A 25500-nucleotide genomic window follows, 5' to 3' on the forward strand; every position below is an offset into this window, starting at 1 on the left:
GTCCAGGAGTGGCCCTGTCCCTTGGTGTCCCCTGCGCCCAGGGGGGGCCCGATCCTGCCTTTTTGGGGTGGGGGTGGAGCGAGGAGGGGGCACGGTGTCAACGCCCCCTTACGGGACAAACCTGCTCAAGGATCCAGGCCCATCGCCCCCTTCTTTCCTCTCCCCTTTTTTTTTTTTTTGGTGATTTCTCCAATTTTGCATCAATTTCTTCTTTTTTTTTTTTTTTTTTCTTTTTTTTTTTCCCCAACTCCGTCCGCCTAAAAAAAAAAAAAAAAAAAAAAAAAGGAGAGAAAAAAAAAAAAATCACAACGCCGCCCGGCCGTTTATTTTTAGCAGCCAATTGCGATGTCTCCAAGATGAAGGAGGAGGAAAAAAAAATATATTTAAAAAAAAAAAAAAAAGAGGAAAAAAAATAAAAAAAATCGGTGCGTGCCCAGCCGGAGACAGAGTCACCTTTGAGCTGCTCCGGCGGCGAGCGGCTGGGGCCATGGGGGGGTCCCTGCGCCTGCTGCCCCCGCTGCTGCTGCTGCTGCTCCCAGGTAATGCCCGAAGCCCCCCCCGAAGCCCCCCAGCCTGGGGGGTTTTGGGGTGCCTCGGAGCCACCCGGCTCCTTTTTGGGGATGCTGAGGTGTCGGGGAAAGGGTTTTGGGGTGGATTTGGGGGTTTTTGGGTGGTTCTTTTTGGGTTGTGGCTCTTGGGGTGTGGGGTCTCTTGGGGTGTGGGGTGTGGGATTGGGGTGCCCGAGGGATTGGGGTGCCCGAGGGGAAATCCCATAAGGAAGGGGGGGAAATGGGGGCTCTGTGGGGTGGGCACGGGGTGCCCGGCTCCAAAGGGCGCCCGTCCCGAGCCGAGGCACCCATTAACCAACCTCGAGCCACCAATTAACCTCGGGGCCACCCATTAACCTGGAGCCACCAATTAACCCAGCACCCGGCGAGGTGGCGATGCCACCTGGAGGACCCCCAGCATGGCTTTTGGGGGAAAAACACCCTTTTTTTTTTTCCTCCTTATCCCCCCTCCGTGAGTTATTTCTGGCTTTCCCCTGTTGGGAAGAGACCCCAAAGCCCCCCCCCGCAGGATCCTGCCCCGTGTCCCGGGATGGGGCCGGTGTGGAAGGAACCCAAACCCCACAGAGAGGAACTAAAGGAAACCGTCTATGGAAAATATCCCAATTTCAGGGAAAAAAAGAGACAAAAACGGGTTTTCTTTTCCGCTTGGAAGACGGGGGGGGGGGGGGGGGGGGGGGTTGGCAGCTCCGTCCGCGACGGGGGCAGCCCAGCTCCGTCACATCTGGACGCGTTTTAAGTTGGGATTAAAGAAAAAAAAAAGAAAAAAAAGAAAACACACAAACAGAAAGCGTCTGTTTGTCCCCAAAAGGCACCGTCCTGCTTCGCCCTGTCCACCCGGCAGCCTCCAGGGGTGCTCGGGGCTGGATTTGGGGTGCTCGGGGCTGGATTTGGGGTGCTTGGGTCTGCCTTTGGGGTGTTTGGGGCTGGATTTGGGGTGTTTAGGGCTGGATGTGAGGTGCTCAGGGCTGGATTTGGGGTACTTGGGGTCGGTTTTGGGGTGCTCAGGGCTGCATTTGGGGTACTTGGGGCCACCTTTGGGGTGCTCAGAGCTATTTGGGGTGCTCGGGGTTGGATTTGGGGTGCTTGGTGCTGCATTTGGGGTGCTTGGGGCCACCTTTTGGGTGCTCAGAGCTGCCTTTGGGGTGCCGGCTGCTCTCTACGGGGCGCTGGGTGCTGGATTTGGGGTCCTCGGCGCCACACGGGGTGCTGAGCTCCACTTCCCGCTCTCCATCCCGCACCCCCAGCCCCGCTCTCACCCCCCCGGGCCGTCCTCAATCCCTTTTCCTGCCCTTTTTCACCCAGACGGGGAGCGGGGGCGGCGGGCAGGAAGGCCTCGGGCCGCTGTCTGGGCTCGGGGCCAGGGCCTGCGGCCGATCCCACCCGGCCCCGCTCCCTCCCATTTAATTACCAGTGCCCGAAAGGCGCGGGGGGCATCGCCCTGCCTAATTGCGGGGCTGCGGCCCAAAATGAAGCTGGGGGGGGGGGGCTGTGGGTGCCCCCCACCCAATTCTCGCCGTCTCCCCAGGGCCGTGCGGGGCCTTCAACATCGACGTGAGCAGCCCCCGCTTCTTCCACGGCCCCCCCGAGGCCCAGTTTGGGTACAAGGTGCTGCAGCGGGTGGCCGGCGGGGACCGGTGGTGAGTGCCCCCCCCCCCCCTTGTGGCACCGGGACCCCCCTCCTGGGTGGGTTTCACCCCCGGTTTTGGGTGCCGATGGGGTCGTGCGTCCCTAATGGGAGGAGAAACCGTGGAGATTTGGGGTCGTGTGGCCCCAAAAAAAGCCCAGAAATGGGCTTGGGGGGGGCGCACGGTGGGAGCGCCGTGGGGAGGGGAAACTGAGGCAGGGAGGGGGAGCTGGTGGTGCGTGCGCCCTCGCTGTTTTTTTCCCAAAAAAAATCCTTTTTTAAGCCCTGCTTTCGTGTTTTGGCCGGGGGCAGCTGGAGGGAGGCGAAAATTGCTTGGTCCCGGGGGGGGGCCACGCGCGCCTGGCCGCTGATCAAAGGGCGGACAGAGGGATCTGAGGCAGGACAGACGGATTTGAGGCAGGACAGACGGACGGAAGCCGCTGGCAGCCCCGGGCTGGAGCTGTTGGGTGGAGGGGGGGGGACGGGAGCGGTGCGGGGGGGTCCGGGCACCGCGAGCGGATGCCCCTGGGGGGCTCTGGAGCTGTGCCCCGGAGCTGGGCGACCTCAAAGCATCCCCCCCAGAGCCCATGGGTGCCGTTGGGGCAGGGAGGGGGGTGGTGTTGGTGTTGTGTCCCCCCCCCTCGATGTCTCCCATCCCTGCAGGCTGCTGGTGGGGGCCCCCTGGGACGGCCCGGAGGGTGACCGCCGCGGGGACGTCTACAAGTGCCCCGTGGGCTCGCCCAACGCCACGTGTGACAAAGCCAACCTCGGTACCACCAAGGGCCGGGAAGGGTTGGGAGGGGGGTCGTGGGGAGCGGGGGGGGTCCGGGGGTCGCTGTTTGATTTTTTTAATTAATTAATTTTTTTTTTTTTGGGGGGTTCCCCCCACGAGGCACCGCAGCCCTGCAGAGCTCCCCCCTGCCCAGCCGCAACATGCACCTGGGGATGACGCTGCTGGACAGCAAGGACGGCGGCTTCGTGGTGAGCGCGGGGGCACCCAGGGGTGGGGTGGGGGGGGTGGGGGGCATGGTGGGGGGCTCGGCGTGCCCCCCCCACCCCCCGGTCACGCTCGGTGTCCCTCCGTCCCCAGGCCTGCGCCCCGCTGTGGTCCCAGGAGTGCGGCACCTCCGTCTTCAGCACCGGCGTCTGCGCCCGCGTGGACGGCGACCTGCGGCCCGTGGAGACGATCGCGCCCACGGCGCAGCGTGAGTCGGGGGCACCCGTGGGGGCTGGCGCCGGGCCGTGCCACGCGGTGTCACACCGTGTCATGCCATGTCATGCTGTGTCACACCGTGCCACGTTGCATTGTGCCGTGTCACATCACGCTGTGTCACATCGTGCCGCGCTATGCTGTGTCGTGTCGTGCCGTGCCATGCCACACTGTGCCATATCACACCGTGCCATGCCGTGTCACACCGTGCCATGCCGTGTCACACCGTGCTGGGTCACACCATGCTGTGCCGTGTCGCGCTGTGCCATGTCACACCATGCTGTGTCACATCATGCCACGCTATGCTGCGTCGTGTCACGCCATGCCGTGCCACACTGTGCCATGTCACTGTGCCATGCCATGTCACACCGTGCCATATCACACCATGTTGTGCCATGTCACACTGTGCTGCGTCACACCGTGCCATATCACACCGTGTTGTGCCATGTCACACCGTGCTGTGTCGTGCCATGCCGTGTCACACCGTGCCATGCCACCCCGACCCCAGCCGTGTCCGTCTTTCTGTCCCCCCCCCTGCAGGCTGCTCCACCTACATGGACATCGTCATCGTCCTCGACGGCTCCAACAGCATCTACCCCTGGTACGAGGTGCAGAACTTCCTCAGCAACATCCTCAGCAAGTTCTTCATCGGGCCGGGACAGATCCAGGTGACACGAGGGCCCCCGGGGGATGCCACCCCTGGGGTGATGCCACCGTTGTCCTCAGGGTGCCCCCAGCACCCCAGGGTGATGCTGAAGCCCCGAGCTGGCCTTGGGCGGGGTGGGGGGACAGGAGCTGCATCCTGGGGGGTTCCTGCCCCGTGCAGGATGGGGACGTCCCCGGGGGCTGCGGGTGCCCACATCCATGACACGGAGGGCAGGATGCGGCCGGAGCCGGGGCTGACTCAGCCCCGGGGGGGTGATGTGGGGGGCACCTCCTGTGCTCTCGGGCTTAAATCACCAAAGCGTGGCTGGATGTCCCCAAACTGTGGGGGCACCGGGCACCTGGGGCTGCGTTTGGGGGGGGACTGGGGACGTTTCTGGGGGCCCGGGGCTGGCTGCGCCCGCTGACCCCGTGCCCCACGGCAGGTGGGGGTGCTGCAGTACGGGGAGCACGCGGTGCACGAGTGGACGCTGGGGCAGCACCGCACGGCCGAGGAGGTGGTGGAGGCGGCCAGGAACATCAGCCGGCAGGAGGGCCGCGAGACGCGCACCGCCTTCGCCATCCACCAGGCCTGGTGGGCACCGGCTTGGGATTAGGGTCAGGATCGGGATGGGGACCCCCCCAGCTCACTCCTCCCACCCCGTTTGGCAGCACCGAAGCCTTCAGCCCCGAGCGGGGCGGCCGGGAGGATGCCACCAGGCTGCTGATCGTGGTGACGGACGGCGAGTCGCACGACGGGGACGAGCTGCCCGAGGCGCTGCGGGAGTGCGAGAGGCGCAACATCACGCGCTACGCCATCGCCGTGAGCCCCTCATGGCCGGGCTGCGGGGAGGGACCCGATCCCTTCCTCCTCCTCCTCATCATCATCATCGGGGTGGGGGGCAGGACGCGGCCCCAGGCTGAGGCCGGAGCCCTCTCCACAGGTGCTGGGGCATTACCTGCGCCGCCAGCAGGACCCCGAGGACTTCATCCGCGAGATCAAGTACATCGCCAGCGACCCGGACGAGAAGTATTTCTTCAACGTCACCGACGAGGCCGCCCTCAACGACATCGTGGACGCTCTGGGCGACCGCATCTTCAGCCTGGAAGGTGCCGTGACCCCGAAAACAGCCCCCGTGACGCTGCGTGGGGGCACGTGGGGCCCCTCATCCCATCGGGATGAACTCTCGCGTGGGTACCGAGGGGGAATAAGCTCCCCCCTGCCCCCCCAGGCACCCACGGGAACAACGAGAGCTCCTTCGAGCTGGAGATGTCGCAGATCGGGTTCTCCATCCACCTCCTGGAGGTGAGGCTGCGCCGCGCGGCACGGGCAGGATGCGGCCCCGGCAGAGCTTTGGTGTGGGGGGGGGGGACACACAGAGGGGAAGGGATCCAGCCTGGGGGCCCTCTGCAGAAGTGGAAAATAATCCTCAGCCGTGCGTCAGCCTCCCCGCTTGAGGCTGAGTGTCCCGGGCTGGGTGATTTTGGGGTTATTTTGGGGTGATTTGGGGGAACGGGGACGCACCGGGAGCCCCGTGAGGGTGACGCACGGCTGGCGTCGCGCCCACCCCCACGGGTGCCCCCCTCCGCCACCCCCTTATCAGGACGGGATCCTCTTTGGGGCCGTGGGTGCCTACGACTGGGACGGGGCCGTGCTGGAGGAGAGCAGCCGCGGCCGCCTCGTGCCCCCCCGGGAAGCCTTCGAGCCGGAGTTCCCGCTGGAGCTGAAGAACCACGCGGCGTATTTGGGTACCGGGGGGGGGGTCCCCGGGGGTGCGCCGTGCCCCGGGGTCTGGGACGGAGCGGGGATGCTCCTGGGGGAAGCGGGGGAGCCTCAGCACCCGAGGGTCGCTCAGCACCCTGGGGGTAGAGGGGAAAACGGGGAGGTTGGGCACCCAAAGGTGCTCCGTGCGCCCCCGGTGTGGGGTGATCTTGGGGGGGTGCATGCATTACCCTGAGGTAATGGGGCTGCTGGGTGCCAAATGGGGGGGGGGGGGCTCAGCACCCAGAGGCTTCTCGGGGTCCTGGGGCCGCTCAGCACCCAGGGGTGCAGGCTCAGCACCGTGGCCATGCCCAAAACTCACCAAGGGGCGCACGGTGCCGTGGGGACGAACCCCCCCACCCCGGGGGGCTTTTTGGCTGCCTGGAGGGGGCCACCAGCGGGGCTCTCCCCCCCCCTCAAGGTTACTCCGTCTCCTCGCTCCGTCTCCCCGGGGGGCAGCGCCTGTTCGTGGCGGGGGCCCCCCGCTTCCAGCACCGGGGCAAGGTGATCATCTTCCAGATGGGCGCCACGGGGACGGTGACGGTGGCCCAGGCGCTGCTGGGCGAGCAGGTCAGGGGCTAACGGGGTGTGGGGGGGGGCAATGGCACCGGGCTCCATCCTGAATTGTGGCCCCGTTGCCCCCCCAAAAAAAAAAAAGATCGGCTCCTACTTCGGCAGCGAGGTGTGCGCCCTGGACGTGGATGGGGACGGGGTCAGCGACGTGCTGCTGGTGGCCGCCCCCATGTTCCTGGGGGGGCAGAGCAGGGAGACGGGGCGGGTGTACGTCTACAGAGTGGGGCAGGTGAGGGGGGGGCGCTGGGGGGGCGCTGGGGGGAGCGGGATGTGCAGTGGGGTTGGGGGGATGAAGGGGTTTGGGGGTAGGAGGGGGCTGTGGGGTGTGGAGGGGTTGGGGGAGACGGGGGGGGAAAGGAGAGGGGTAGGGGAATGGGGGGGGAAATGAGGGGGTTGTGGGGTTGGGGAGGGCTTGGTGGGGGTTGGGGAGGGGATGTGAGGGAGATTGGGGGCGTAATGGGATGGGGGGGACACGGTGGGGGTGTGTGGGGGGGCACGGCAGGGCTGGAGGGGATGCTTTGGGCTGGGGTGGGGCACGCAGCAGGCTCAGGGTGTGCGTATGGGGCGGGGGGGGACACCCCCACACAGCCCCCTGGCCATCCCCATCCCCTCCCCTTCCCCCTCCCAACCCCCCGACGACCCCACCAGCACCTCGGGGTACCAAGAACCCCCCCGTGTCCCCCCCCCAGAAGCTGCTGGCCCCCGCGGGGACGCTGCAGGCGGATCAGAGGCCGCAGGACGCCCGCTTCGGCTACGCCCTGGCCTCCGTCCCCGACCTCAACCACGACGGCTTCAACGACGCCCTGGTGGGGGCCCCGCTGGAGGACGGCCACCGCGGCGCCGTCTACGTCTACCACGGCGCCCCCGGCACCCTCCTGCCCCGCTACAAGCAGGTGAGAGATTTGGGAGGGGGTGTGGGGGGGGGCTCTATCCATGCGTGGGCTCGATTTGGGGGTCCCGTCCCCCTGCTCCCCGCCGCCGCTGCCGCCGCCGCGGTGCCGGCACAACCCTATACGAGCCAGCGGAGAAGCCACCGCTGGGGCTGCTCTTGCCTCTCCCCGCAGCGCATCGAGGCGGCGGCGTTGGGCGGGGGGGGGCGGCTGCGATATTTCGGGCGCAGCCTCGACGCCCGCCTCGACCTGGACGGCGACGGGCTGCTGGACCTGGCCGTGGGGGCGCAGGGGGCGGCCGTGCTGCTGCGGTGAGCCCTGGGGTGTTGTTTTTTTTTTTGGGGGGGGGGCACCCCTGGGACCACCCCAAACCCTCCCCAAAACCCCCTCCCAACATGTCCTGGGGGGGGGGTCCCTCCTGCGTGCGCACCGCCTGCTCCGTGCCTCAGTTTCCCCTTGGGGGCTCCAAGGCACGGGGAGGGTCCCGGTGGGATGATGGAGGGGGGGGGACACTGATGTCCTGTGTGTGTCGTCCCCCCCCTGGGATTTTGGCAGCTCGCGGCAGATCGTGGGGGTGGCCACCACGGTGTCGGTGGAGCCCCCGGCCGTCAGCGTGACGCGGAGGAACTGCCGGCGGGGCGGCGGCGGCGCCGTCTGCCTGAGGGCCAGGGTCTGCTTCCGAGCCACCAGCCGGGCACCAGGACGGCGGGACAGGGACATCGGTGAGAGCCTGGGGGGGGTTGGGGGGCACACGCGGGGTTCCTGGCACCGGGGGGGGGCTGGGAGGGTTCCACAATGGGACCCTGGAGCGCCCCAGGGTGTCCCCGGAGCACCTCAGGGTGTCCCCAGGGTACCCTGCGGTGACCCAGGAGCACCCCAGGGTGTCCTAGGACACCCCACTGGGACCCCAGGGCATCCCAAAGTGTCCCCGGAGCGCCCCAGGGAGTCCCTGGAGCACCCCACTGGGAACCAGGAGCACCCCAAAGCACCCCAGGAGCCCCCTAGGGTGTCCCAGGGCACCCCAAAGTGTCCCCGGAGCACCCCAAGGTGTCCCAGGGCATCCAGCTGGGACCCAGGAGCACCCCACGGTGTCCCAGAGCATCCCACTGGGACCGTGGAGCACCCTAAAGCCTCCCTGGAGCACCCCAGGGAGTCCCCAGGGCACCCCACTGGGACCCCAGAGCACTCCAAAGCACCCCAGGAGCCCTCCAAGGTGTCCCTGGAGCACCCTAGGGTGTCCCAGAGCACCCCAATTGGACCTCAGGGCACCCCAAAAATGTCCCCGGAGCACCCCCAAGGTGTCCCAGGGCACCCCACTGGCACCCAGGAGCACCCCAAAGCATCCCCAGAGCACCCCGGGGTGTCCCTGGGGAACCCCACTTGGACCTTGCAGCACCCCAGGGTGTCCCAGAGCACCCCAAAGCACCCCAGGAGCCCCCCAAGGTGTCCCTGGAGCACCCTAGGGTGTCCCAGAGCACCCCAATTGGACCTCAGGGCACCCCAAAGCATCCTCGGAGCACCCCAGCGTGTCCCCAGAGCCCCCCAGGATGTCCCCAGGTCACCCCCCTGGTACCCAGGAGCACCCCAGGGTGTCCCCGGATCACCCCAGGGGTACCCCCAGCCCCTCCCCAGCCCCTCAGCCCCCTCCCCCCAATTTGTCCCCGCGCAGAGCTGCAGTACAACGTGTCCCTGGAGGAGCGGGGTGGGGGGGCCCGCGCCGCCTTCGACTTGGGCGCCCGGCGGCTGCTGCAGCGGCGCGCGGAGCTGGAGCTGGGCAGGCAGAGCTGCCTCCGCTTCCCCTTCCATGTCCTGGTGAGCACAGCATCCCCCCCCCTTCTCCTTTATCCTGACCCCCTCCCCGGCCCCAAATCTCCACCCTGGGGGGGCTGACGGGGACCCCTTTTTCCCCCCCCCATCCCCCCAGGACACCACGGATTATCTGCGGCCACTCAGCTTCACCGTGCGCCTGGCGCTGGCTGACCCCGAGGGCCCGGTGCTGGATGAGGAATCCCCCAGCACCGTCCGCAAACTGGTGGGTGCCCCCCCCTCCACCCCGGGGGGGGGGGTCTATCCGTGACCCCCCCACCTTGCTCCCAGCGCCCTGTCCCCCTTGCAGATCCCCTTCTTCAAGGACTGCGGCGAGGACGACGAGTGCGTCGCGGACCTAGTGCTGCGCGCCACCGTGGACATCGCCGGGGATGGGTACGGGGCTGAGGACGGGCACGGGGGGGGCCCTAAAAGATCCCCCCGGGGCTGTAGCCCCCCCCCCACAACCCCCCCGTGCTGCAGGCAGAGCCCCCACGTCCTGCGCAAGGGCAGGAGGAAGGCGGTGCTGGACGCGGTGCTGGAGAACAAGGGCGAGAACGCCTACAACGCCAGCCTGCTGCTGAGCTTCTCCAGCAACCTGCTCTTCTCCAGCCTCGTGCTCCAGGTGAGCCCCCCCCCCACCCCAGGAACCCCCCCCCCCGGGTAAAAATCTGGGGGTGCTCAGTCCCCTTGGGGACCACCCTCTGCCTCCCAAGCCCCCCCCCGGGTGGCCGCGGGGACCCACTTCACTGTGGTTGGGGGCTTGGGATCCCTTTGTTTCCCCCCCCCAAAACCCCCCAGGCTGGATGAGGAGGGACCCCTCAGCCTCACGGTGCCCCTCGTGCCCCCCCCCGGCTGTCACATTCTCAGCCTGACCCCCCCCGGTGCTGTGTGTCCCCCCCCCCACAGGACCCAAACCCGGTGAAGCTGGAGTGCACCGCGCTGGGGGGCCACCGCCGGCTCTGCAGCGTCGGCTACCCCGTTTTTCGCTCCATGGCCAAGGTAGGGGGCAGGGACCCCCCCCCCGGGACCCCATTTGGGACCCCCCCGGGACCCCCCCAGGACCCTCAGAGCCCCCTCGCCCCCCAGGTTTCCTTCACGCTGGAGTTTGAGTTCAGCTGCTCCGTGCTGCTCGGCCGAGCGGAGGTCAGCCTGGAGGCCAGCAGGTAGGGGCAGAGGGCAAGCAAAGGAGGGGGGGGTCCTCATGGTTCCCCCCCCCAAAAAAAAAAAAAAACTGGCCCTCTGGGGTCCTCTCCAAGCCCCCACCCGGACCTGTTGCCCCCCCCAGCGACAGCGCCGAGGCCACGCCGCAGGACAACGGGGTCCAAATCTCCGCTCCCGTCCGCTACGAGCCCGACCTCTTCCTCTCCAGGTGGGGCTGGGGGGGCACCGGGATGGGCTGGGGGCTCGGGGGGGGCTTGGAGGGGAGGGGGGGGGCAGGATCTGACCCCTATTTTTCTTCACATTCCCCCCCCCCACCGTGGCAGCGAGGCCAACCTGCACCGCTACGAGGTGCACCCGCTCGGCACCTTCCCCCATGGCCCCGGGCCCGAATTCAAGACCACGGTGAAGGTAAAAGGGGTGAGGGGGGTTAAGGAAAAAGGGGGTGACATGGGGGGGGGTCGGGGGGGGCTCACACTTTTCTCCCCCAGGTGCAAAACCTGGGCTGCTACCCCCTGCGCAACCTCACCCTGCGCCTGGCCCTGCCGGCCCTCGGCTACCGCCGCGCCGCCTTCCTCTCCGTCACCCGCGTCCTGGCCGACAACGTGAGTCCTCGGCGGGATTGGGGGGGGGTCCTGAGCCCCCCCAAACCCCCCCCCCCCCCCACGGTGCTGAGCACGGTCCCCGTCCCCTCCATCCAGGCCACGTGCGAGCTGCATGGCCCCGCCGAGGATCCACGAGGGGGGGGCCCGGCCCCGGTGGTCCCCGTGCACCCCGAGGACCTGCTGCGCGTGGACAGGCTGGTGAGCCGCGCCGGGACGGGGAGCTGGGGGGGGTCCTGGCCGCGTGTCCCCCCCCTCCATCACCTCTCCTCCTCCCACATCGCCTCTTCGCCCCCCCACATCACTTTTTTGCCCCCCCAGGACTGCAGCAACGCCTGGTGCCAGGAGCTGAGCTGCGCCCTGGGGCGGCTGGAGCGCGGCGGCGAGGTCTCCGTCCACGTCCTGCGCGCCGTCCACAACGACTTCTTCCGAGCGGTGCGGGGCTGGGACCCCCCCCCCTTAACCCCAGCAGGAGGGACGGGGGTGGGGGGACGAGGTTTGAGCCCCCCCCCTTGCTTTAATTTTTGCCCTCTACTCCAGGCTAAATTCCGGAGCGTGAGGATCGTCAGCGCGGCCACGCTGGGGGTGCCGGGGGGCAGCGCGCTGGTGCTGGGGGAGGCGGCGCGGCGCAGGGAGGTAGGAGCTGGGGGACCCCCAAAAGGGGGCTGGGGGGGTCTCCCCGCCCCCCCCAGGTGCTCCCCGGGGTCCTTTTTATCCCCGCAGACGGTGCTGGAGATCATCCAGGCCAAGCGGGTGCCCATCTCCCTGTGGATCCTGGTGGGCAGCATCCTGGGGGGGCTGCTGCTGCTGGCGCTCATCATCTTCTGCCTGTGGAGGGTGAGAGCCTGGAGGGGGGGGGGGACACACACACCCAGCAGGACGGGCTGGGGGCTGCTTCATCCCCTCCATCCTCTCCCTCTCGACCCCAGCTCGGCTTCTTCACCCGCAAGAAGCTCCCAGAGGAGGAGGAGGAGAAGGAGAAGGAGCAGCAGTGAGCCCCGGCGGCCCCCGCGCGCTTCCCGGCTCTCTCCAGCCCCAGCTGCCCCCCGAAGCCCGGCACCGCGGGGAGGGGACGGGTCCCTTCCCCATCCCTGGGGACAACAGGGTGGGGGGTGGGCTCGGGATTCTGCCCCCCCCACCCCCCAAATTTTGGTTCCACCGTGGCCGAGGGCGCTGCCGGTGCCGGGTTGTGCTGGCGCGGACGCAGCCAGGTGAGGTTGGGGCCGGCGCCGCGGCGCAGGAGCCGCGGGGCTGGGCCCGGAGGAGACGGGGATGGAGGTGGGGGGGGGGCGAGAACCCAGCGAATTGGGCCCCCCCCCCTCAAAAAAAAATAAAGCTCAGCCCCGTGGAGGTGCTCACCCGTGTGCGACCCTGCCTTGGGGAGGGGGTGGGGGGCAAGAAAGGGGAACCCCAAAAGGCTCCGATGTGTGAAGGGGAGGGGGGGCCCCTGTGCGCCCCCCCCCCGGTGCCCCAAATTTCCCCTCTGAGGTCTCTCGGCGCTGCCCTGGGGTTCCCGGGATGGCCCAGGGGGGGAAGCCTCCACTTGGGGCCCTCTCCAAGCCTTGGGGGTGCAGGAGGGGACCCAGAGCAGACCCCAAAGGGGTCACCGGGGGGGGCTGTGGCACCCCAAAAGCTCCCCCTGCCCGCACAGGGCTCTTCGGGGGGGGCACAAAATGCTAAAGAATGGGGAAAAAGCAACGGGATAAAGCCGGGAGGGGAAACGTTCAGCCCGGGTGCTTTTTCCCTTCTGTTTCCTCCCAAAAAGGACCCTGCTGCAGAGCGGGGATGGGCCTGGCCCTAAAAACACAAGGAGCAGGGGGAGAGGTGCAGGGGGCGGGGGGTCTCCTTCCCCTAAACCCCAAGGCAAGGGGGGGACCCTGGGGGCACCACGTCAGGGGGTTCCTGATACCCTCAGCCCCCTCCAGCCCTTGGGGACAGGGTGGGTGCCTCACCGAGGCCACCCTCCCCCAGCCCTGCTGCTGCCACCCCAGACCTGACGCCCCAAAAACCCATCTGCCCCCCAAAAAAAAAACCCTTTGTGGACACCCCAGGAGCTCACTTCCCTCCCCGTGACCCCTCCGCCCCCCCAACAACCCGCTCAGGCTTCTGCTCTTCTTTAGAAAGGCCTTTATTTGACTTCATAGCAAACAGAAACACTGGTTGGAATCGAGTGTACGTGGTACACCCTCACAGCAACGAAGGGGCGAGGGGGTCGGGGCGCGACCTCCCCTCTCCCCGCCAAGGCCCAGCGGGGAGGGAGCGGCGCCGCGCGGCTCAGAACGAGGAGCGGGGACGTGGATGAGATGTTACGGGAGTGGAAAAGAAAGAAAACCAAACCAAAAACCAAAAAAAAAAAAAAAAGATGTAAAAATGAAAGAGATTCTCTTAAAGTTACCGGACTAAAGGAGAATTAAGACCGGGTGTTAGACACCGAGGAGGCTGCCGTTAGAAGGGGCTGCAGCTGGGGCCGCCGTCCTGCAGGACACCGCGGATGTGGTCCCTACGATACGAGCCAGCTAAGGATCCTAAACGACTCACTTTTGGGGTGGGGAGGCAGGTTGGGACAGACCCGGGGCCACAGGCACCTGGAGAAGGGACAGAAAAAAAAAAAAAAAGGAAAAAAGTCCACAACGAGCCCCAAAAATTCCTGCGTGTGCGTTCCTGTTCCCAGAACCGGGGGCTCGAGGGGGGTCCCGAGCGCGCTTCTGTCCACGGGCGCCGCGGTGAGCCCCGACCCGGAGCCCTCCACGCCTCCACCTCGCTGGAGAACACCTGGAGCAACGCTTTAGAGGCTGAATTCAACAAAATAGGGGAAAAAAAAACACCCACACGCTTCGAGGGGTCCGGGAAGGGGCCAGAGGAGGAAAATCTTCTCGGTTCTCCGTCACCAAGACGCTCTCCCCACCTCCGCTGCCGCGCACGGGGGCTGTGCCGAGACCCCGGGGCCCAGGTAGGGTCCCCCCGAGAGCCAAAAACCTCCCTGCCCGGCCCGGCCCCTCCAGAGGCCGCGTTTCACAGGTATAAAATCAAGTCAAATCACTCAAAAGACTCTGGGTTGGGGACTAAAGAGGCGATTCCGATGGAGACGCGATTGGCTCGGAGATGCTAAAAGTTTCAGGAACAAGACAGCACTCGTCGACGCGATACCACGGGGTGGGTGCCCTCCCCTGCCCTATATTTCCTGCTACTCTGTTGGAATTATAATACAATGTACATCTGGAGTAAGAACGCTCCGGCCAGAGCCCCCCGAGGAAGCCCCCGAGGTCAGAAAGTCCATCGGTCGTGTAGTTGGCTTTCACTGCTGAAGCTGTTGCTCGCTGAGGCCTCGGGGTTCTGTGCTTGCCGGGTCGAGTCCTCGCCGTTTAAGCTCTTCCTGCACACCGGACACGTGTCGTGCTGCAAGAAAAACGCGGGAGGGGGGCTCAGGGAAACGGCTCTGGGGGGGCTGCTTCGCCCCGAGGTTCCCCCTGCTGGGCTCTGAAGAGCCGTGGGTGCCTGCAGCCCTTACCAGCTCTAACCAGGGCACGATGCAGTTGCTGTGGAAGAAGTGGTTGCAGGGTAACTGCCGCACCTGCTCGGCCACCGTGTAGTCCTCCTTACACACGGGACACTCCAAGCCCGTATCTGGAAGAGAGGCGCAGAGTGGGGCGGGCAGGGCGAGCACAGCACGCACCCCCCGGTACCCAAAGGACTCCTTTTTTTCCCCCAAAGGGACTAAGAAAACCTAATCGGGGGTATCCGAGCTGATAAAAACCTCCTCGTGCAGAAAGAGGCTTTGTGGGGGTGGTGGGGGATGCCTCCTGCACGTCCCCCCCTGCTCTGCGAGGACGCAGCGCGCTGCGGAGCGCTGTCAGGGGGGGAGAGATGGTGAAAATCTGACCTCCTCCCCCATCCCGGGCCTGATGCTGCTGGGGTGATGCTCAAAAAAACGTCCCCACCGCAGGCAGGAGGGAGACAAAAGCTCCCAGGGCTCCTCGCCCACCTGCCGGGCTGCCCGGATCGAGCTGTGTCAATTCCAGAGGGCAGGGCCGAGCGTGACAGCATGGAAATTGGGATGCTTCCTGGCTTCCCAGACGAGGAGGAGAGCCACGGGGTGTATAAAAAGAACCAGACGAAAATATCTGTCGGGGAAACAGCTTTTCTAATCAACCCGCGGAGCGGCTCGGTGGGAAAGGGATCCCGCGAGCGGCCGCCCGCAGGCAGGAGGGGGGGAGAAAAATCCCTAATTGCAAAACCATAAACACTGCAAAAAGAAAAAAACAAAAAAACAAAGAAAAAAGAAGCCCACGGGTCTGCGCTGCCAGCTCCGTTACAAAAAGCTGTTGGTCCTACATATTTCAGAAGGGATTTGGTGGGGGGACGCTCGGAGCCTCGTCAGCAGCCCCGCTTTGCAAGGGGGGAGCGCGACGCCCCGAGCCCAGCCCTAACAGGACTGTCAGCAGCAAAAATTAAAGGTTTTAAAAAAAGGTGAAGCCACCCGGGGACACGAGATCGCTGCGAAGAGGCTGATCCTTCGCAGGAGGAAGGGAATTCGGGCAGCAAACCCCCCAGGCTGTGCCCGAGGCACACGCAGCAAGGCGCCGGGAGCCTTCACCTACCGACTTGTTCCTGAGTTACTGTCACTGTGGGGAGGGAGGAGATCTTCTCTTTGTCGGCCGGGGGCGGCCCCGTGTTTTCCAACTGGCCCAAGAGCTGCAAAGACAACACCAAATGTAGCCGGGGGGGCGCCTGCTGCCTCCCCCAGATCTTTATTGGGGTGCCAGGAGGGGCGAGGAGCCCCCCAAGGGCGGCGGGGAGCCCCGAGGAGCTGCTTTAGGCTGGCCCCGCCGCACCAAACCCCGTTCCCATTGGGGTTTTGCATCCCAAGGGGCTTAACCCCGCTCCCCTGGGGGTTTCCATCCCCAGCGTGGAGTCTCTGGGGGTTTAACAGGGGCTGAGCCCGAGCTGTGGAGCCTCTTCCCTCGTGCCTTCCAGCTCCCCGCATGCCTCACGGGCGCTGCGTGCTGCTGAGACCCGGCTTCACCCCAGGATCAGCCCCAACAGCTTCACGCGTGGCTCGGGGGAGCCCCATTGGCTTTCCAGGTCACCCTAAAACCTCCCGGGATGGGCAGGGGCGGCTTCTGTCACCGCAGAACCCGGGCGAGACGGGCGTGGGAGCCGGGGGCTGCTGCTGAACGGCAGCAGATGGCTCTGGCAGGCGCCTTCCGAGGCGTCAGCAGCCAAATTAGCTCCCAGGACGGCAGCCGCCCGCTCTGCCTTCCCCTCCCGCTGCCTCCAACGCCCCCGGGAGGATTTTGGGGATGGAGCTGGGTAGCCCCGGAGCCCTGGGGAACGGCAGCGTGCTGGGCTCCTTCCCCAAACCACAAGGGGAACGGCTCACGGGTGCGAAATGTTGGGTTTGGAGCAGGACCCGGGGCTGAGAGGGGGGTTTTATTCAACCTGCGAGCGCTGGTTGGCGAGGAGGAGAGCTAAACCGCGGCGTTTCCACCCAAAAGAGGTCCGAACCCTCCCCGAAAAGGCAAAACACCGAGCAAAATTAAAAAAAAAAAAAAACACAAAACAAAACTTGGAGGCACGGCTCAAAGCTCTCGGGGTCTCACCTGGGTGACGATGGCGTCGAGGCCGCTCTGTCCCCACGCGTAGTCCCCGGGGTTGGAGTGCAGCATCCCGCTCCTGCAGGGGGGGGGCAGAGTCAAGGGAACTGCTTCAACCCCCCCAAAAACCAACCCCGAGGTTTTGCAGACCTCACCCCAGCAGGTCAGCGGGGAGAAGGAAGCTCCCGGGTAACTGGTGCTTACTGGGAGCACTGGTTTTAAGCAGGGGTGAGGCCGTGCTCGCTACTCACCAGGAGAAGGGGTGCTGCGAGCCGGGGAGCGCCGAGTTGGCGAAAAACCCCGCGAAGATCTGCTGGATTATCCTGAGGGCAGCAAAAAAAAAGCCACAGGGTGAGCAACGAAACCCAGGGTAACAGCAGAAAAAAAAGCAGAAAAAAAGCCAAGAAACCCAAATTATCGAATTCTGTTTCCCCGAGAGCGCCGTTTTTGGGGGCGCTGAGAGGTTTTTTGGTTTTCGGGCACTCACCCCTCGATGGCCGGAGACCTGTCGGGGCGCGAGCTGCCCCGGGAGCGGTACCTCCGCGTCATGGGCAACCGGGGGGGGCGGCTGGGCCCCCAGAGGTCGGCGTGGGCTTGGTGGCCCCTCTCGTTGTCCCGGCTCTCTTGGTCCAGCGAGCCGCTGCTCAGGAAGGGTCGGAAATCGGGGAAGAACATCGTGTGGTCCAAGTGGTCCCAAAGCTGCGGGTGGGGAGGGGAAGGGAAAGGAAAGAAGGGGAAGGATTTAAATCCGGGAAGGATTAAAAAGGGTCGAGGTGCTTCATTAGGGCCCCGACTCGTTAGATGGGCCACCCCCCCGGGACGACCGACGCGGAGGCTCCTTCCTGCTCCGCCTGGAGCCCGGCAGGTTGTGGGGAGCCGGCCCCGAGGCGGTGCCAGGCTGGGATTTTAGGGGGGATCGGGGTGTTTTGGGGGAGATCGGGGTGTTTTGGGGGGGATCGGGGTGTTTTGGGGGAGGATTGGGGTGTTTTGGGGGGGATCGGGGGACTTTAGGGAGGGATTGGGGCGTTTTAGGGGGATTTGGGGTGTTTTAGGGCGGCATCGGGGCTTTTTAGGGAGGACTGGGGGACTTTAGGAGGGGGATCGGGGCATTTTAGGGGGGATTTAGGGACTTTGGGGGGGAAATGGGGTGTTTTAGGGGGGATAAGGGCGTTTTGGAGGGGATTGGGGGACTTTGGGGGGGATTGGTGTGTTTTAGGGGGGATTTGGGGTGTTTTAGGGGGGCATCGGGGGTTTTTAGGGAGGACTGGGGGACTTTAGGAGGGGGATTGGGGCATTTTAGGGGGTTTTGCAGGGGGTTGAGGAGTTTTAGGGGGGATTTGGGGACTTTAGGGGGGGGATTGGGGTGTTTTAGGGGGGCATTGGGGCATTTTGGGGGGGGATCGGGGGACTTTAGGGGGGGATTGGGGCGTTTTAGGGGGGATTTGGGATGTTTTAGGGGGGCATCAGGGGTTTTTAGGGGGGATTTGGGGACTTTAGGGAGCGGATTGGGGCACTTTAAGGAGGGATCGGGGCATTTTAGGGGAATTTGGGGGAGGATTGGGGGATTTGAGGGGCAGAACCCACGCCCCGTTCCTCTGCTCTGACGCCGGGGCAGGGAGCGGCGTCCGGGGGAGCGGCTCCCTCGGTTTTAATTAATTAATTAAACACCACGCAGCCTGACGCCAGGGCTGCTCCTTCCCGACACCCTCAGAGCAGGTTGAATTTTCCTCCCCCAACCACCCGAAGCTCCCTTCGCACCTCCCCGCCGTCGCCTGCCCCCGTTTGAAGGGGAAAAGCCGCGTTTGGGGCTTTTTTTTTGCCACCATCACCCCACAGAGCAGCCTTGCTGCTCCCCCCATGCAGCTCCGTGAGGAATTTCATTCATTTTTCATCCCCAAAACGTTGGAAATTTAGGCAGAGCCTCATTTAGGGGCGTCCCGGGGCTCGCTGCAAGCTCGGAGGAGCCACGGTTTTACCCCGGGTGATTTTGGAAGCCTCAACCCCGCTCCGAGGAGGAAGAGGAGGAGGAGGAAGAGCAGAAAACCCCAAATCCCGGGCTGTTTTTAGGGCAGGAGGCAGCACTCACCTCTGCGAACTGCGTGGACGGGCTGTCGTCTACGCCGCTGCCGTCCAGGAAACTGGAGGGGAAGAGGAGGTGAGAGCAGGGCCCCCCCCGCGAGGATGAGGAGGAGGAGGAAGATGACAACGTTTGGGATCCCCGAACGTAGCCCAAGGGGGGGCTCGGTGGCTGCGGGGGGGATTTTCTCTCTGCCTTGACCCAGGCTGCGAGATTTGGGAGGGCAAAACCCCGAGCAGGGACCCGACGGAGGAATTAAACCCATCTTGGGAAGGGACACGAGCTTAAATCCCCCAAAATAACGGGATTTTTGGTAAAACCCCACAGCTCCGAGCCCCCACAGCGTTTTCCTTCCCCTTTTTCAGCCCCGACCCCGCTCCCACCCCGCCGGGGGATGGCCCCAAAGCCCTCGGCACGGCACCGACCCCCCCAGGCCCAGCACTGGGAGCACTGGGAGCACTGGGAGCCTTACCTGGAATCATCCGTCACCTCCTCGATGAAGCCGGACTCGCACCTCGGGCACGTGTACTCCTGGGGGGGGGAGGAAAATGTGCCGTGAACCCTCAAATTTTGAGGGTTTTCACCCCAAAAATTATTTTTATTTTATTATTATTATTTTTTGTGACCCAAAAACCCCCCCAGAAGCTCAGGGGAGGGCTGAAGGAGGAGCCAACCCCCCCCCCCCGAAGGGCTCTGGGGGGAGTTATTGGGGGATTTGTCCCCAGTTCTCTGCTGGGGGGGGTCCCAGGACCCAGTTTCCACCCCAAAAAGCACCCCAAAAAGCACGTTTTGGCTGCAAGGACACCCCCAGCCCCCCCTCCCCTCCCCAAAGAGGCTGGGGGGGGGTGGATGAAGGCTTCTCCTCCTCCTCCTCCTCCTTCATCCCCCCCCAGCCCTGCCCTGCCTGGGCACCAACAAATCCCTGTCGTCCCCCCCCCAAAAAAAAATCCCACCCCTCCAGCCCCAAAAACCCAAGGTCAGACCCCGAAATCCCCCAGGATTGGGGTCACGGCAACCTGGGGGGGGGCCAGGCTGGGCTGGGGGGTAAGGGGGGCACCCTGCGGGGTCCTGGGAGGGGGGGAACCTCCCCCAAGGGGTCAGTGAGGTCAGAGGGGTCCCCCCCTGTGGGGTCAGGGTGTGGGGCTGGTGTTTTTTCATTATTTTTATTTTTTTTTCAGGTTTTTGCCTGTTTTTTTTTTTGGGGGGTGGCACCTCGCCCCCAAGACCCTCAACGAGGGGCATCTCCCCCTGCCCCCACCCCTCCTGATCCCTGAGCCCCCCCCCCCAAAGGATTTGGGGTCGGGGTGGGGATCACCAGGCCCCCAAAACCCCGAGGGACCCCCGTGACCCCCCCCGAAACCCCCCCAATCACCCAAAACCCCCCCAGAAGCTGGGGAGGGGGGCACCGCATCCCTTCGGGGGGGGGTCCCCGTCCTTTTGGGGGGGGTCCTCACCCCTTTCGCTTTGGGGGGAGTCCCCCTATCCCTTTGGGGGGGGGGGAGGTCCAAATCCTTTTGGGGGGGGTGCTCACCCCTTTGGGGGGGGTCCCCATATCCCTTTGGGGGGGGGTCCTCACCCCTTTGGGGGTCTCCCCATCCCTCTGGGGGGGGATTCTCCCCCCTTTGGGGTGGTCCCCGTCCTCCTGGGGGGGCCCTCACCCCTTTGGGGGGGGTCCCCATCCCTTTGGGGGGGTCCAAATCCTTTTGGGGGGGGTCCCCATCCTTTTTGGGGTCTCCCCATCCCTTTTGGGGCCTCCCCATCCCCTCAGCCCTCAGGGGGGTCCCTCAGCGTCTCCCCCTCCCCCTCAGGCCTCCAAGTTTTGGGGCGGGGGGCGCCGGGCCCTACCCGCAGCCCCCCCCCCCCCAATGCTGATAACCGACTGATAACGCCTCGGGTGGGGGTCCCGGGGGCGGGGGGGGGCTCACCGGCAGCTTGGGGCTGACCTCCCCCTTGCAGCTGTGGCAGAAGAAGCGGTGCTGGGACACGGCGGCCGCCGCCGAGGCCTCCGCCATCTTGTCACCCCCCTCCTGCCGTCAGTCCTCCGGCAGGACCAGCGAGATGAGCCTAGAGCGCCCCGCCGGGCCGCCTGCCGCTCTAGCCGCCCCGCTTCCGGTTCAGCTCGGCTGCTCCGCGGTCCTCCAGAGGTAGGCGAGGAGGGAGAGGGGGGGGCGGAAGTGGTAGGCGGAAGGGCGGAAGCGGAGGGAGGAAGTGGAGGAAGTGAGGGCGGAAGCGGGAGGTGGGGAGGGCGGAAGTGGTGGTTGCTATGGGGAGGGTTGGGGCCTAGGCGTGGGGCCTGGGTGAGAGCGGGCCTCAGGGGGGGGGGCACGGGGATGGGGGCGCCTCGGGGGGGGGATATGGGGACAGGGGCAGGGGGCCAGGGGGACCCCGGGGTGGGGGGCACGGGGATGGGGACATGGGGACGGGGGCACCCAAGGGTGGGGGACACGGGGACAGGGACACCCTGGGGTGAGGGACACGGGGAGGGGGCCATGGGGACGGGGGGACCCCGGGGGAGGGACACGGGGATGGGGGGTACAAGGGTAGGGATATGGGGACAGGGGCACCCCAGGGTGGGGGACATGGGGACATGGGGACATGGCCCCCCCGGTGGCACCGGCTGCTTCCCCTAACGCTTTGTTTTTGTAGGGTCACCTCCATTTGGGCCTTTCCGGGGCTCTACAGGCAGCAGCACGACCCCACCGGACTCCTCGTAACCCATCCAGGCCCGTGGAGACCCCGCAGACCCCGCCGGCCCCCCGTGTCCCCACGGAGACGCCGCGGGGATGACGCAGGCCGAGATCAAGCTGTGCTCCCTGCTGCTGCGGGAGCATTTCGGCGAGATCGTGGAGCGGGTGGGCACGCTGCTCGTCAGGGCGGGCGCGCAGCCCCTGCGGATGCTGGTGGGCGACACGGGGCTGTCGCTGGAGCAGGTAGGGCCCAGCCCTGGGGACACCCGAGGAGTTTGGGGACACCCCTGGTCCGCTCGGGGGCTGGCACGGAGCTGGGAACCCCTCGGAAAGGGCAAAACGGGGATTTTCCAGGCATAAAAACGCCGAGTGGGATTTTTTAAAGGGCGGAGGCGGTTCGTAACCGGCCATAAAACAGCCTGAGAAGGAGCAGAGCGGGGTTTAAATGCAGGGGGTGCCCGTCGGAGGGGCAGGGGATGCCAAATCCCCAATTTTTGGTGGCCGCCCGTGGAGGAAACGCGCCGCGACCGCCCCGAGCGGGGCCGAGGGGGGCATTTGGGGCCCCCCCTGAATAACCAAACCCCCCGTTGGCAGGTGAAGAAGGCCCTGTGCGTCCTCCTGCAGCACAACCTGGCCACCTTCCAGCTGCCCAAGCGCGGCGGGGTGGAGTACGAGGCGCGGGCCGAGCGGGTGCTGAGGATCCTGCGCTACCCCCGCTACATCTACGCCGCCAAGACCCTGTACGGCGACACGGGCGAGCTGCTGGTGGAGGAGCTGCTCCTCAACGGCAAGATGACGATGAGCGCGGCCGTGAGGAAGGTCGCCGACCGGCTCACCGAAACCATGGAAGGTGAAAAAAAAAAACAGAATTCTGCAGGAATCGGGGCATTTCCTGGAGTCTGGGTGGGGGGGTGCTGGGCCTGACGCTGCCCCCCCCCCTCCCCGCAGATGGCCGGACCATGGATTACGCCGACGTCTCGAGCACCTTCGTGCGCCTGGCGGACACCCACTTGGTGCAGAGGTGCCCGCTGCTGCCCGAAACCCCCCAGGGCCCCCCCGGCCCCGCTCCCACCTTGGTGCTGGACGAGAAGGAGATGTACACCGTGCCCCGGCTCAACCTCACCGGTGAGGGGCACCCCGGGGTGCTGGGGAAGCTCAGCGCCGCCAGCTCCCGACATTTTTATTGTTTTATTGTATTGTAACAATTTTTATTTATTTTTTTTTCTAAAATGAACCCCCTTTGTCTTTTTTTTGTTCTCTGGCAGGGCGGGGGAAGCGCAGGCGGTCGTGCGAGGAGGAGGAGGAGGGCGAGCCCAGGGCCAAGAAGCAGAAGGCGGACGGGGAAGGCTCCGAGGTAGCGGAGGAAGGGGCTGGAGCCCCCAAGCTGAGCATCAACCTGGGGCTGCTGCTTCATCCAGCGTCACCTCAGCTCGGGGACACTCGGGGACAGCTCCCAGCCCCAAAACTGTCCTGCGGACCCCCCCCCGGCTGGCTTTGTCCCCGCAGCCCCCGCCCGAGGACGACGGCATCTACTGGCAGGTGAACCTGGAGCGCTTCCACCAGCACTTCCGCGACCAGGCCATCGTCAGCGCCGTGGCCAACCGCATGGATCAGGTGCGGGGAAGCTTCTAGAAGCCTCCAGGAGGGGCCTAGAGGGCGTTGGGGGGGGCTCCGTGAGGCCGGGCCCCCCCCCTCACCCGTGTTTTGTGCCCCCCACGCAGACCAGCAGCGAGATCGTGCGGACGATGCTGCGCATGAGCGAGGTCACCACCGCCTCGGGCGCGCCCTACACGCAGCCCCTCTCCTCCAACGAGGTCCGTGACCCCCCCTTTGGAGCCCCCCCCACCCTCCTCACCGTTTTGTTGTGATTTTCCTGTTTTTTTTTTGACTGTTTTCTCATTTCACCGTTTTGTTGTGATTTTCCTGTGTTTTGGTTTTTTTTTTGGCTGTTTTTGTGTTTCACCGTTCTGTTGTGATTTTCCTTCGTTTTTTTTTTGGCTCTTTTCATTTTTTTTTCCTTTTCTTGCAGATTTTCCGGTCGCTTCCAGCCGGGTACAACATCTCCAAGCAGGTTTTGGACCAGTACCTCACCCTGCTGGCCGACGACCCGGTGAGGGACGCCCCCCCCGTGCCCTTTGCTGCCCCCACTCCGTGTCCTCACCTCACCACACACCGGGGGGGGGGGGGGGCTGAGGGAAAAAACCCTTTTTCAGCCATTTCTTAAAGCATACAAAAGCGAAACTCATCACATAAAAAATTCACCCAACGTTCTGCAGCTCTTAAGATCAAAGAGGGGTTTTTTTGGGGGAAAAAACCTCCGTTCTGCCTGAAGTGGCTTTAATAATTGTGATTTTACACCAGAGGTGTTTTAATACCTCGGGACGCGCTAAACTCTTACTTTTTTTTCCTCTTTTCTAGCTCGAGTTCGTGGGCAAATCGGGGGACAGCGGCGGGGGCATGTACACCGTCAGTATCCTTTTTTTTTGGGGGGGGAGCAGCTCCAGTGGGGTTCTGGGCGTTCAACCAGGCTCCTTGACGCGGCTCCCACCCAGATCTCCACAAAGCTCTCGCCTCTCTGGCCACGGCCACTCTAGAATCCATCGTAGAGGAGAGGTAAAAACACCATTTTTTTGGGGACTTTTCACCCCGTTTCTCACCCCGCTGAGTTTTTTTTTCCCCCCCCTTATCCTTCCCCTTCAGGTTCGGGTCGCGCTGCGCCCGGATTTTCCGCCTCCTCCTGCGCAAGAAGCACCTGGAGCAGAAGCAGGTGGAGGATTTCGCCATGATCCCCGCCAAGGAGGCCAAGGAGATGCTCTACAGGATGCTCTCCGAGAATTTCGTGGCCCTGCAGGTGAGGAGGGGGCCGGGGGGGGCCTGCTCCGTGCCCGGGGACGCCACGTCCGAGCTGCCCACCCCCCGTGTCCCCCCCTTCCTCGCCAGGAGATCCCCAAGACCCCCGACCACGCGCCCTCCCGCACCTTCTACCTCTACACCGTGAACGTCCCGGCCTCCGCGCGCATGCTGCTGCACCGCTGCTACAAGGTGGGACCCCCCCGGCCCTCCCCCAGCCCCCCCCAAGCCCCCCGACCCCCTCCCCAAGCAGGGGGGGCAACGGCCTGGAGCCTTTTAGCCCCCCCCCACCGCCTCGAGCAGCTCCTGCACCGTCTGCTGCCTTCTCCCCCGTCCCCTTTCTCTTCCTCATCCCATTCTGTTTCTCCCCCTTTCCCCTTCCCCTTTGCCCTCTGCCCTTCCCCATCCCCCCTCCCCTGTCCCCTTCCCCCCTGCCCTTCCCCTTTCCCCCTTCCCCCTTCCTGTCCCCTCTGCCCTTCCCCTCTCCCCCATCCCCTTTTCCCCCTCCCCCATCCCCTTTCCCCTTTTTTTCCCCTTCCCCTTTGCCCTTCCCCTTTTCCCCTGCCCTTCCCCTTTCCCTCTGTCCTTCCCCTTTCCCCCTCCCCCTCCCCTCTGCCTTTCCCCTTTCCCTTTACCCTTCCCCTGGCCCCTCTGCCCTTCCCCTCTCCCCTTTTCCCTTCCCCTTTGCCCTCCCCCTCTCCCCCTCCCCTCCCCTCTGCCCTTCCCCTTTCCCCCCCCCGCAGAGCGTGGCCAACCTGATGGAGCGGCGCCAGTTCGAGACCAAAGAGAACAAGTGAGCGGGGCCGTGGGGGGGGCACAGAACCTTGCTGGGGGGGAACACACAGAGCCGTGCCCCTGACGGGGGTGCTTTTTGCCCCCCCCGGGGTGCTTTTTGCCCCCCCCAGGAGGCTGCTGGAGAAGTCGCAGCGGGTGGAGGCCATCCTGGCCTCCATGCAGGCCACGGGCGCGGAGGCGGCGCAGCTGCAGGAGATCGAGGAGATGATCACGGCCCCCGAGCGCCAGCAGCTGGAGAGCCTCAAGCGCAACGTCAACAAGTCAGAGACCCCCGGGGGGGGGGCACGGGGGGTGTGAGGGGCCCCCCCAGCCCTTTTTCCACCCCTTCAACCCCCCCTCTTGCCCCCAGGCTGGACGCCAGCGAGAACCAGGTGGACGAGACCATCTTCGTGCTGGAGTCCTTCATCCACAGCACCGTCAGGAAGCCCTGAGCGCCCCCCCCCCCTTTTATATGTGTCCCCCCCCCTTTTATATGTGTCCCCCCTTTTTATATGCCCCCCCACCCCAAAAATGACAATAAAGTGACCCCCCCACCCCCCAGAGCTGCTGCCTGCTGGGTTCAGGGACCCCCCAGCGTCACCGCAACACCCTGGGGGGGGAGGACTTGGGGACAGCTCCCCCCTGCCCCAATTGTCCCCCCCCCCTTTTGTGTCCCCCC

At 65.2% G+C, this 25500-nt stretch overlaps 3 protein-coding genes and 1 long non-coding RNA gene across 7 annotated transcripts; 2 read left to right on the plus strand and 2 right to left on the minus strand.

Moving 5' to 3' along the window:
* The first annotated feature begins 248 nt into the window (after positions 1 to 248).
* Positions 249 to 12197, plus strand: ITGA10 (integrin subunit alpha 10). Of its 4 annotated transcripts, none has more exons than XM_084500620.1 (30): positions 249 to 539; positions 2095 to 2206; positions 2857 to 2963; positions 3086 to 3174; positions 3284 to 3398; positions 3944 to 4071; positions 4492 to 4640; positions 4718 to 4868; positions 4990 to 5155; positions 5278 to 5351; positions 5650 to 5794; positions 6229 to 6377; positions 6466 to 6609; positions 7070 to 7273; positions 7445 to 7581; positions 7826 to 7992; positions 8940 to 9082; positions 9195 to 9302; positions 9387 to 9472; positions 9560 to 9701; positions 9986 to 10078; positions 10166 to 10242; positions 10365 to 10448; positions 10564 to 10648; positions 10729 to 10842; positions 10939 to 11040; positions 11161 to 11274; positions 11380 to 11475; positions 11563 to 11676; positions 11769 to 12197. In XM_084500620.1, exons 1-30 carry the CDS (start codon positions 488 to 490, stop codon positions 11832 to 11834), a joined length of 3513 nt encoding a protein of 1170 aa, XP_084356746.1. In that variant the 5' UTR covers positions 249 to 487; the 3' UTR covers positions 11835 to 12197. The 4 variants fall into 4 exon arrangements, 3 of the variants coding, with proteins under 3 accessions (XP_084356746.1, XP_084356748.1, XP_084356747.1); XM_084500622.1 differs by having other exon boundaries at positions 6486 to 6587; XM_084500621.1 differs by having other exon boundaries at positions 3095 to 3174.
* Positions 12198 to 13974: 1777 nt separating this feature from the next.
* Positions 13975 to 20690, minus strand: RNF115 (ring finger protein 115). Its single transcript, XM_084500624.1, has 9 exons — positions 20436 to 20690; positions 18983 to 19041; positions 18520 to 18571; positions 16921 to 17132; positions 16685 to 16756; positions 16440 to 16512; positions 15438 to 15531; positions 14348 to 14463; positions 13975 to 14235 (listed from the first exon to the last, which is right to left on the minus strand). Exons 1-9 carry the CDS (start codon positions 20520 to 20522, stop codon positions 14104 to 14106), a joined length of 897 nt encoding a protein of 298 aa, XP_084356750.1. The 5' UTR covers positions 20523 to 20690; the 3' UTR covers positions 13975 to 14103.
* A 473-nt stretch (positions 20691 to 21163) lies between these two features.
* Positions 21164 to 25352, plus strand: POLR3C (RNA polymerase III subunit C). The gene is made up of 14 exons (XM_084500796.1): positions 21164 to 21440; positions 21792 to 22047; positions 22146 to 22322; positions 22463 to 22551; positions 22704 to 22811; positions 22919 to 23011; positions 23227 to 23307; positions 23616 to 23667; positions 23750 to 23810; positions 23898 to 24048; positions 24138 to 24239; positions 24791 to 24840; positions 24953 to 25102; positions 25192 to 25352. Exons 1-14 carry the CDS (start codon positions 21294 to 21296, stop codon positions 25271 to 25273), a joined length of 1599 nt encoding a protein of 532 aa, XP_084356922.1. The 5' UTR covers positions 21164 to 21293; the 3' UTR covers positions 25274 to 25352.
* On the minus strand, positions 23608 to 24933 carry LOC311424838. The gene is made up of 3 exons (XR_014686208.1): positions 24803 to 24933; positions 23950 to 24042; positions 23608 to 23787 (listed from the first exon to the last, which is right to left on the minus strand). It is a non-coding gene; the product is annotated as an uncharacterized lncRNA (long non-coding RNA).
* Positions 25353 to 25500: the final 148 nt, after the last annotated feature.

Source organism: Aythya ferina (assembly GCF_964211825.1).
Source record: "Aythya ferina genome assembly, chromosome: 29".
NCBI lineage: Eukaryota > Metazoa > Chordata > Aves > Anseriformes > Anatidae > Aythya > Aythya ferina.